Source organism: Phoenix dactylifera, chromosome 3 (assembly GCF_009389715.1).
Source record: "Phoenix dactylifera cultivar Barhee BC4 chromosome 3, palm_55x_up_171113_PBpolish2nd_filt_p, whole genome shotgun sequence".
Taxonomy (NCBI): domain Eukaryota; kingdom Viridiplantae; phylum Streptophyta; class Magnoliopsida; order Arecales; family Arecaceae; genus Phoenix; species Phoenix dactylifera.
In genome coordinates, this window is record NC_052394.1 from 18,993,026 (window position 1) to 19,004,481 (window position 11,456).

The following is an 11,456-nucleotide window of genomic DNA, read 5'->3' on the forward strand; positions in this document are numbered from 1 at the left end:
TTGAAATCACTAGCAAAAAGCCGGCTTTTGTGCCCCTCGAAAAAAGCTTCCCTGCTCTAATCATCTCCTCGCAGTGCTTTTGATCAGGTCAAAATTATTATCTATTGTCATCAATCCTAAAGAAGAGCCGGGCCGTGTAAGCACTTCACCCTCCAAAGTCCCAAACCATAAATTCGAATTTCAAAGACCATTGGAGCATGTGCCGTGATGCACCACTGCAACATCTCAAGTGATTTTAAATTGTTTTCTGACTCAGTACCCAGCAACTCAACTCTACCGCAAGGAATGCAGCGCAACATGGCTAGCCGGATGGTATTTTTTAAGTTTCTTAGTTCTGTATAAGTATCTAAAAATTTTTTGGCGGATAACCAATGTGAGACTAAATACATGCCCGCATGGGTTCTCACATACTCCATCCATTCAAGCCCTGACGTCTGTGTCACGCTAAAGGTTCAAATCTATTCAAATCTAATCACAAGTACCCCGATTGGCCCGTGGTCAGCCTTCATGAACTCGTGCTACAGTGACTCCTAGTCCACATAGGCAATGGACCGAGTTCGCTATGATATCATTTGTAACAATTCAAGATCTTATCCAAAATAGCTAGCCGGAAGGTATTTTTTTTAGTTTCTTAGTTAAATTTTTTTGGCAAATAATCAATATGAGACTAAACATATGTCCGTACAGTCCTTACACAGTTAGTATAATAAAACTTGTAGTTAGTGATGTGCATGGCACTGTTTTACAGTAAGCTAATGGCATGATGCTAACACTGCAGTTATTCGTTGCTTGCTCTCCCTGAAAATGGGAAACGAGATGGGGTTTTCTGCAACTGATGATGAGCTACGTAACAATGAAGATTAAGTTTGATTGGACTTCAACTAAGATTCTAATCACGGTGTAATTGCTATTGGAAGGTAAGGCGTGGAACCACAAACTGACGTGAAGGCTATAAGTATTAAAGGTGACAGCTCTTGCATGTAAGCTACTTCACTGGCACTAGCCTGTACTGTATATGCCGTGGTCCAATAGTGAATTTTGCTGCTTATTGCTCTTTTAAGGTGCAAATTCTTGCGGTTGGAATTGGGGAAAACGATCAGAAAAAAAAAGGAGCAACCAAGTTAGAAGCTTCATTGCTTCAATTCAAACGTAAAGTTTTTCCTATGGAGCGGATGGAAGAATGATATAAAGGCATTAATAATTTAACGTAATATGTGCTGATTTAAAATTCATTGGATGATGAACATATGTAGTAAAAGCCAAGTTCACCAGGATCAAGCCTTTGACAAAGAGATCTAAGAATCAACATGAATAATTTAATGCAAGTATACCTACTGGAGCTAATATAGCGTCCATCTATTCATTAAATATCTTCTTTGGCTCCCTGCATAGAGAAAGAATGCCCAAAGAACCATGATTAATTAATTGGAGACTCTCAAATGGTTGAGTAGTTAGAAAAAAAAGAAGGCAACCACATGATATAACTTGCTTAGGATAGCATCCATTTGATTGAAAAATTAGTAATAGCTTCTTGTTGTTTGGTAGTCTGAGTTGCTTCGATGCAAAGTAAGCAGAAACAGAGTCTACCCCACTTAGTTAACGTGCAACTAGGCTATTATGAGTGTATCTTCTACATATATAACATATGCGGTTCATTTCGGAAATAAATGCTGTCGCTAGGACTGCAAACTGAGTAAATTGAAGCAGGTAGATGCTCTCATTTTGTTTGACGAAAAGATGCTCTAACTTTGAAAATTAAGTAGATTCTATCTACCAGAAAAGGAAGACTGGGTAATTGTACTGTGTGGGCTTTTCTTTGATTCAGTGAACAGAAGAAATTAAAGGGGTTGAAGACTTGATGATGCTCTCATGGCGGGCTCTTTCCTTGCCATTTCCCAAACTCTGAGGCAGATGCACCATAGGATACCAGCATTTGTTGAGGGAACCACCCACCACCTTCAATAGCACAGTCTGAGCTGCTGGGGGGTCATTTTTGGGGTCAAAGGACCATTTTGTACTAGCATCTACTCTACTGTAGAATGTGAAATTTTTTTTTAACAGAGCCTCTATCCTTCAAAAAGAGGAGAGAATTACATGGTATCTAAGTTATTTAATCGCACTGCATATTGTATAATGTGTTTATTGCCTGACAAGAGTTGGATGGTTGTTTGGTTCAACTGCAATTGCATATTTGATGGCTATCTATAGATTGTATATGAGTATGCGAGTAGGATTACAATAACTTAATATCTGAGTAAGTAAACAATCGTGAGTCCTAAGTGGCATGATGATTAATGCATTCCGAGGGCTTCGCAGATGAGCTGCTGGCTTTCAAGCAACTTGCTTAGAGTCAAATGTAGAGCAAGTGCCTCAAAATGGCCCAACTTCCAACTTCATGTGCATGTAACTTGTTTGGAAGCTAAGTTTCTTAATTCCAGGAGTTATTATTAACTAGTTTCCATGCCTTTCGTGCAATAATTCACATCTAAACATCCCTTTCCAATTATGAAGCATGCCTATAATCTCTGAAGTATGATCTCTTACATTAAGCCATCAATCATCAGCATGACCATGGAACGACTAATTCTTTAACCTTCTGATTCCTTCCTAATAAAAAAATTTCTCATCCTCTCATTCATGTCTTTATGCGGGGACTCAGATATTCCTTATTATGATATTCCTTTCTTCCACCACTTGACTTTGCTCTCTCTTTTTTTTCGTCCTTCCACTATTTTATCTCTCAATTACAACCTCATTGCCAAAGTCCATCCCCCTTTCTTTTTTTGCTTCATCATGCTGTTATGAATCAGGACCTTCAGATGCCAACAGTGCATCCCTTGTCATCTTTGTTAATAAGATTCTCCTCCAAAGTCTCCAAGGCCTCCTTCGTTTGTTTTAAGATTTAATCTTTATTAAACTAGGTTGGTTGGGGACAGTGAAAGATATCAGCTTGCTAATTCCGATAAAAAAAATTTTAGAATCATCTGCCTCCAAACAAATATGTCCAAGTAGGAGACGTCAGCATCTGAATTTAGCTTGCCATTCCTTTTTATTTTTTGCTGCTGTATGTTGTCAATCCCATGTTACCATGTCAGTACATGAGGCCGTATGCATTGGCATGGCTTTTTCACAATCAAGCTGCATGGATGTCTGCAGAGGACTCAACCAATTCCCTGCTACCATCTGAATAAGAAAAGGTGGGATAAAATATAGTTACTCTTCTCTGTTTTGTGGATTTTTTTTTTTTTTTTCAAAATTCTTGCTGGAATAAATCTAAGACCGAGGATAGAAATAAACAGGTTCCCCATCGTAGGAACAAAGTTTGATTCAATTCCCTTTGGCCTCCTCTTTCTTTTTAAGGGGAATAAAACTTATTCCAGAGCTCATTCCTGTTTCACTCCAAGAAAGAATTCAGAAGGCAAAATGTAAACAAATCCTCGACCCTAACGCAAGGTGGGGCCCAGTGCTGGGAGTGGGTGTACAAATGGGACCCAGTAACGTGGAAAATGCTCTGGTATATTACCAACTACGTAACTACGTTAGGCGAGCTCTTTTCGCAGCCACGTGTAACTGGAGATCGCGAATAGCATCGCTCCCCTCCCGCCACATGGCGACATTTGGGAGTGTAGTGGGGCCTTTTTAGCATTAGAATGGTCAATGCTCCAGGAACGCTACCTTCGGCGGCGGTGTTCCCAAGACCAGGTCTAGGGCCAGTGGGGCCCGCTATATTATAGGGGACAGACCAATCCGACGGCTCTAATTTCACTGGGAGAACACCCAGGCCTTCGGCCCTCCTCCATCACGCGTGATGCGCGTGACCCCACAGAGACTTTACGCTTGCACCTGCCCGAGGCTAGACTCGTAAATTTACATTTGGCAAGGGCGTTTCCATAACCAATTCCTTCAATACGCTTCACTTCTCTCACTCTTTCGCTCTCTTACTTTAATGGCAGACACGGTGGCTTAAAGAATCGATATTGGGAGCTGGGGGCGGGGGCGGGGGCGGGGGCGCGGGCGCGGGCGAGAGCTTTGGAGGTTGCTCCTTGGAGGGAATGGGATACTTCGAGTTCCTTGGAGAAATCTCATCCTGTTCCGCCTAATTTCGTTGATTCCGGGAAAACCAGAAAGATCGGTTTCTTAGAATAATTCCGCGAGTTTTACACGGGTTTCCTTTGTTTCGGGACATGGAGCTCTGGTTTCCGGCTGTAACGGAGGATTTGGAGCTTTTGAGGCCAGGTTCGTGGAGCAATGTTGTCAAATTGCCCTCCTGTTCGGTGCTTCTTTCTGATTCTTTTGAGACCTGCTTTTTTCTTATTTTTTTTTTCTGGTGAAAGGTCGCATTTTTAAGCGCCGGGAGCCATAAACCGCTTCCAGTTGGAGAATTAGTTCACGGGTTCTGGATAATCTCGATTGTTTGTTAAGCTCCTCTAAGCTAAGGCTTATAACGGTGGCTTCCAGGGTTCCGGTCTTGAACTGTTTGGTCGCATTCCAGTTTCGAGTTGTTTCTGAGAGTTATTTCAATTGGATGCTGTGGATAGTCCCAGGTATGATTCAATTTAGTGTTTAGTAGCCTTGAATGCCTTCTTTCTGATTCTTCCTTGGTTTTTATGTAGAAAAGTGAGAATCCTTTTTCAAATTTTTGAAGATTGCCATGCCACTGCTCGACTGATGAAGCCTTGAAAAATTGGTGGAGGGAGGAGCTGATGGAATCGGCTTCTGCTCTTTGAATTAGGTGAGATTAAGATTTAGGACATTGGATTTTTGAATTTTTTTAAGATTTAAATAGTTTATCTCTGTGTGCTTGTAGTAGTTTTATGTGTCGTTGTCTTTAAATTGGGGGAGTCTAACATACGCCGGGTTGGCCCATGTTACCTATCCATTTTTTTACCGAAGTCCTTCCCCTGCTCCAAAGCTCCAAGCTTTGGTCCTTTTTTCTGAAAAGAAAGTTGACACTGCCTCTGCTTTTGCTTTGGGATGACCTTTCGGGGCATTGATTGTTTTTAGGTAAGCAATGCATTATTTGCTGCTCCATTTCAGTATGGCAGTAGATGGGTTGAGGTATTGTGGGCAGAATTTTTTAATCCATTCTTTGTGCAAATTATTTTTGGAGTTTTGCATTTGGGCTTTGCTTTTCTTCCATTTGGATGCTGATGAATTTCTCTGAAACCATTGTCTCGAGCACTCTGACTTTATTTGTAAAAATAAATGGGTTTGCTTTTCTCTTCACTCTTTGAGAAAGATCAGAGTTTTCCTTATGAGAGGCTCCTGTTATTTTGCTCTGATAATGACCCCACTGCCCTTTTGTTAGGGTAACAAGAATTCTGAAGCTTAGATGTGAAAAGAAACAGACAAGAAGAACCTCCTTGTTCACTTCAATGAGAGAGAGATTAGCTAACCGGTAGTTAAGATGGTCCCCTACGTGGCAATTATCACAGTGCTTGATCTTTTTTTGATATTCTCGCCTAGCAATTGGATCATTTCCAGGTCTTAATGAATCACATTTGTTTTTTTAGGCATCTAAAGTTTTGAGAAGACTACATTCTTCTTCTTCTTCTTCTTCTTCTTTTATTTCTTTTTTGAAAAATGAAAGATGATTGCTACTCTAGACATTGATTTGTTCTTTTTTCTAATGCCAGGTTTCCTTTTAATAGGATAACATTTAGGTAAGGCATCCTTCCTTTTTTTTTTGCTTTGATATATTTTATCTCATTCTTTACTTCCCACGCTTCTTTCTTTTGTGACTATCGATGGAGAAATCCATGAATGTTGCTGAGAAGCACGATATGCAGTTGTTTTTCTATGATTCTAATGTCCATATTATCTGCATAGTCTTTTATAATCTTTTTCCTTTTTTTTTTGACTGCTACAGGATTGGAAGAACCAGTGACTTAAATAATTGAATTCCTTGTACTCTTCTAGAAATTTAGTCATGGATCACCTCTTTGTCTTTGCATCAATTCCCTTTCTTTGTCTCCTTCTATGCCTTCCCTCTCTGACCAGTGCTGACTTGAATTCTGATAAGGAAGCCCTTCTTGCCTTTGCGGCTGCAATCCCTCATGGACACAAATTAAATTGGAGTTCTAAGATCCCAATCTGCTCTTCTTGGGTTGGGGTGACATGTACACCAAATCACTCCCGTGTACTTACCCTTCGTCTACCAGCGGTTGGGCTCATAGGCCCAATTCCTGCTAACACGCTTGGACAGCTTGATGCCCTTAAAGTTTTGAGCCTCCGATCCAACCGCCTTACTGTACATCTTCCTCCAGATGTTGCATCACTTCCTTCGCTGCACTCTCTTTTCCTTCAGCACAACAATTTATCTGGAATTATACCTACTGCACTGTCTTCCAACCTCACCTTCCTTGACCTCTCCTATAATTCTTTCATGGGGGAAATTCCACTGACGATTCAAAATCTTACTCAACTTACTGCATTGTATGTTGAGAATAACTCTCTTTCTGGACCCATCCCTGACCTTCAACTTCCCAAGCTAAGGCATTTGAATCTGAGCTACAATAATCTCAGTGGTGAGATACCGATTTCTCTCCACAGATTCCCAGTTGAGTCATTTCTAGGAAATCCTTTGCTATGTGGTTCCCCTCTACCACAATGCCCAGGAGTTGCTCCTTCACCATCACCAATGTCACCACCACCAGCATTCCCCTCGAAGCCCAGAAAAAGCTTTTGGAAAAAATTAGGTACAGGAGTCATAATTGCAATTGCTGCTGGTGGAGGAACCCTGCTGTTTGTATTGGCTATTGTACTTCTGGTATGCTTTTTGAAGAGGAGAGATAAGGAGGGCAGCATAGTGTCAAAGGGAAAGGGTCCTGCTGGTGGAAGGAGTGAAAAACCCAAAGAGGAGTACAGCAGTGGGGTTCAAGAAGCTGAGAAAAACAAGTTGGTTTTCTTTGAGGGCTGTTCATATAATTTTGACCTCGAAGATCTACTAAGAGCTTCTGCTGAAGTTCTTGGGAAGGGAAGTTATGGGACTACATATAAAGCTGTTCTTGAAGATGGTACGACGGTAGTGGTGAAAAGGTTGAAAGAGGTGGTTGTTGGGAAGAGAGATTTTGAGCAGCAGATGGAAATAATAGGAAGAGTCGGGCAGCACCCAAATGTTGTGCCGCTTCGTGCTTATTACTATTCCAAGGATGAGAAGCTTCTTGTTTATGACTATGTTCCCTCTGGCAGCTTCTCCACCCTCTTGCATGGTATGCCTATTTAAACTCCCATCTCTTTAGTCGTTTATATTTTTGTCTAGTAATAGTGAACTGCTTTACTAAGGAAAATGAAATCATATTGTGGCCTATTGGTTAATATGTGTAATACAGAAAGTCTGATTGCTTGTTGCACAAACATCAGACAAACCAAGTTGGTGAATATAGAAGGCCAAACTATATAAAATCTTTAGAGATCAGATATGTTTAAGAATCTATTTAACATTATTGTCGATGCTAATGTTCTTATAATGCCAAATATGAGCATCATAATACAATTTGTTTTTTCAGACTGAACAGCCATCTGCAAATGATTAGTAATATGATTCAATATGCTACGTTGGTTCTCTAATATTGCCAAATGAAGCAATTTATTTTTGCCAGAGTCCCACAAATGACTGATTGGTCTATCTAATTTTGCCAAAATATGATTTGCTGACAACTGATGTAGATTGCCTAGTGCTGTAAAAACCAATTAGTCCTGGTGACATTGAGTTATTCATATGATAAGCTCTATCTTCATGGATACATTTAAAAAGCTCGGTTTCTAGAAGTCCAGCCCATGAGAAATCGGAATTTATATTATTGTGGCTTGCTGTGTAACCAGCTAAAAACTTCATTTATTTATAAAACCCTACTTTTTTCCATATATGTGAGAGAACTTGAGGACTAGAGAACTTTGGTAGGTACAAGTGTGCATTGTGCAATGCCGGAAAAGAAAAAAGCCATCAAGACCAAATTACATATTGCAAACACATTGGATGGCTTTGATGGCCTTAACAGGTTGATGAATATCACTGATGTTACATTGGAGGGCCTTGGTTTGAGTCATGTACCTCAGTGCACCTAACTAGGCTATTATTGTGCTCATACCAACCTTGGTGATTGCATCCCTTGATAGTATTTCTGTTTTGAGCCATGGTTGGACTTGTGCACTTTCTAACTCCTTTTCTAGTATAGCACCATTTTTTTCCCATAGTTTTTGTGTGATGAAATTTCTTTGTAGGAAAAGCAGAGAAAGTCTAGTGCTAGATAAAGACATTGAAGCAGTCACTTAAAGGTAGTAAAATGATGCATGCTAGGACACTGTATCGGTTCTTATGGACAAAATTAGAGCAAACACTTTTTTAGGTTAAGAGTGAAGGTACATTGGACTTGCCCATTGGAGTGCTTATAAACACTTATGAAACCTCTCCTCTCTCGTGTTCTACAACTTCCTATGTCGACTCCTTATTATTCATCTCTCCAACAATTTGTGATTTTCAGTTTTAAAGGGTCCTCCTATGAAGTCTGTTTGGCATAATTTGTGAAAGACAGATCCTTGGCCAAACTTTCTTAGAGAGAGCTATTTAAGCCTTTTTGTGGTAGCCCTGGTACTAGCAGACATACTTGCTGCAAAGCCATGGCTCGTTTGTGTTGCTTGAGGTCATGTCTAACTCTTGTTCATCAGGCTTTGCACACTCTTAGTAAGATGAATGAGAACTGGCTGGTTTATCCCTCTGATGGGTGTTGCATATGTGTACTCTTGTGGCTTGGAGATAAGCTTGCTGTATTCATGCACTTTGACAACATTTTATGCAGTAAACCATGGACACTCCTTCTAAAGGAATTGACCAGGCTCAATATATTCTGAGTCCCAGATTAAGATTGGAATTTTATTTTACAGTTTTTGACAATGATGTTATAGTTTTGTTTTGCATTTGACATATATTTTGAGAATAATATCGTCCCATAACATTTTTTCAAATTATACTTAAAAGAACCATAAAATGGTTGAATAGCTTGGCATATCTCCATGGAATCCTTATTTTGCAGTTTAGGATAATTTGTCTGATGTAATCAACACTTAACGTAGCTAACATCATGAAGGCCCTAAATTTGCAATTTGGAACTGCTCATGCTTCAGCTTCCTACTTAGAAGAGCAGAAATAGACAATTTTCATTACAGTTGTTCTGGCTCCTTTGTTCAGTTCTGTCTAAGAACTATGTCTTATCTGGTTCGATCATTTGTGCTTCATGAGGAGACAGTAATGTATGCAAAAATTACAAGTAGGTGTCCCATAGGTATATTGGTCTACGGTGCAATTTTAATCATGTCCCTATGGATCCAAAACATCATTTTATACTAGGCTAGCCATAGATGATTCAATAGGAACTAAGATTGTTTCATTATTACTTTAACATTAGTTTCACTGAATTACGACTGTGTGATCCTTAAAGATGATTAACAAGCGGTGAGGAACCAATCCTTATAAGTACAAATGAGTTGATAGTTATGCTAGCTATGTCAGTTGGGTGTATTTTGTCCCAGATCGATCGACAGCTAATTCTATTTTGCAACTGAAAAAACTTCCATGTACTTGATCTGAAAGAGTCAAACTTTGTGCATAAAATGTAAGCTAGATTTTAGAAATATATTTAGCCATTTCCCTTCACATACCTATAATATCATTCATGATCAAATAAATGGGACTTGTTGCTATCTTAATGATGAATGTAATAGAAATTTAATGCCATTTCTGAGAGTCAGAAACCTTGCATTATGAGAAATTAATATCGCATGCTTTTCTCTATCAAATAGACCATATTTGTCCTGAAATTACTTCAACGTATACAGTTAAAAATTGTTTTGAGTAATCTGGCATGTTGTTCTTGAGTACTCAATTTCATAGTTGATCCATATTATAATAAGTTGACCATAAATAAGATATGTGCTAACCTCCTTGTTTGCAATGAAAGTTGAAGATTAAAGTTAAGTTTTATAGCTTTACTGTGATAAAAATTTTATGATCCAATTTGCCTTATTGTCATCTCCCTTCAAACATAAATTATAGGAAACAAGGGTGCTGGAAGAACTCCATTGGACTGGGACTCCCGGGTAAAGATCTCAGTAGGAGCTGCACGTGGCATAGCACATATACACACTGAAGGAGGTGGAAAGTTCACCCATGGCAATATCAAAGCTTCTAATGTCCTCCTCACCCAGGACCGTGAAGCTTGCGTATCTGACTTTGGCCTTGCTCCCCTTATGAACATCCATGCAACTCCCTCCCGAATTGTGGTGGGCTACCGTGCACCCGAAGTCATCGAGACTCGAAAATCCACTCAGAAATCTGATGTCTACAGCTTTGGCGTCCTACTCCTTGAGATGCTCACCGGAAAAGCTCCGCTTCAATCTCCAGGACGTGATGATGTTGTGGATCTACCAAGATGGGTGCAGTCTGTTGTCCGGGAAGAGTGGACTGCAGAAGTTTTTGATGTGGAGCTGATGAGGTATCAGAACATCGAGGAAGAGATGGTTCAGATGCTTCAGATTGCAATGGCATGTGTTGCAAGGGCTCCAGATCAACGTCCCAGAATGGAGGAAGTGATTAGAATGATCGAGGAGGTCCGGCACTCTGACTCGGGGAACCGGCCATCATCAGAGAAGTCCAAGGACTCAAATGCTCAAACACCATGAGGGGGCCTGAAAAAAAAAAAAAAACAGGCTTAGCTGTTCAGAAATTAGTTTCTGGAAGGAATCTGACTCAGTGAGTTCTATTTGTTGTGCAGCATGGTAGCATGGGGAAGCCTGCGTCAAAGGGCATTCAGATCCTTGCATGTATTCTATGTGTCAAATTTGATGATTGTTGTAGTGACTGGCATTCATTTTTCCACAATTTGATTGGTGATTTTTCTTTATTCTATTTTATCCCTTCGTGTTGAAAGTTAACTTGGTTTCATTATACTTCAAATATTTGGAGTCTGTTTACCGAAGATGACATTGCTTTCTCAGAAGTAAACCGTATGCATATGATTACTGTTAAAAAATGCCAGCAACTCAAATATTTGCATGCCTGATCTTTTGAAAAAAAGCTTCTCCAAAGTTTTCATGTGACTGAGATAGCATCCATTTTAGAAGTTTAACTAATATTTGCTTTGGACATCTATCAGCATGTTTTTTCTTGAATGTATTAGCTTTTATGTGCAATCAGATTTATCACTAGTTACAAAACGTTATCTTTCAGTACTCTTATCATCAGGCAAGAAATCCTGGTAATATGCAGCACATAGTTTACTGCAGAGACTTGGGGGTTAGAAGCCAAAAGGCCTATCTTCCATTGTACCCATCGTCACACAGGAGATAAAAGTTAAAATGTTCCATCATGTATGAATCATCCAAATTAACAGCATCATGCATGTCTGCAGAGGTCCTAGAGGCCACGAAAAAAGAACAACTTTTTTTTCAGCTGAGTAATA

General features: G+C 39.7%; 1 protein-coding gene across 7 annotated transcripts; it reads left to right on the forward strand.

Moving 5' to 3' along the window:
• Positions 1–3,954: 3,954 nt before the first annotated feature.
• Positions 3,955–10,903, forward strand: LOC103716681 (probable inactive receptor kinase At5g58300). 7 transcript variants are annotated; one of them, XM_026808298.2, is made up of 7 exons: positions 3,955–4,236; positions 4,335–4,544; positions 4,614–4,732; positions 5,309–5,484; positions 5,637–5,663; positions 5,870–7,211; positions 10,052–10,903. In XM_026808298.2, exons 6-7 carry the CDS (start codon positions 5,930–5,932, stop codon positions 10,675–10,677), a joined length of 1,908 nt encoding a protein of 635 aa, XP_026664099.2. In that variant the 5' UTR covers positions 3,955–4,236; positions 4,335–4,544; positions 4,614–4,732; positions 5,309–5,484; positions 5,637–5,663; positions 5,870–5,929; the 3' UTR covers positions 10,678–10,903. The 7 variants fall into 7 exon arrangements, with proteins under 7 accessions (XP_026664099.2, XP_008803002.2, XP_017700581.2 ...); XM_008804780.4 differs by lacking the exon at positions 5,309–5,484; XM_017845092.3 differs by lacking the exon at positions 5,309–5,484 and having other exon boundaries at positions 4,619–4,732.
• The last annotated feature ends 553 nt before the right edge of the window (positions 10,904–11,456 follow it).

Bases quoted from the DNA above. Each gene is read 5' to 3' on its own strand.
- LOC103716681 (XM_026808298.2), top strand. From the start codon at position 5,930: ATGGATCACCTCTTTGTCTTTGCATCAATTCCCTTTCTTTGTCTCCTT. The intron at 7,212-10,051 runs GTATGCCTATTT...CATAAATTATAG, and splicing joins CTTCTCCACCCTCTTGCATG to GAAACAAGGGTGCTGGAAGA.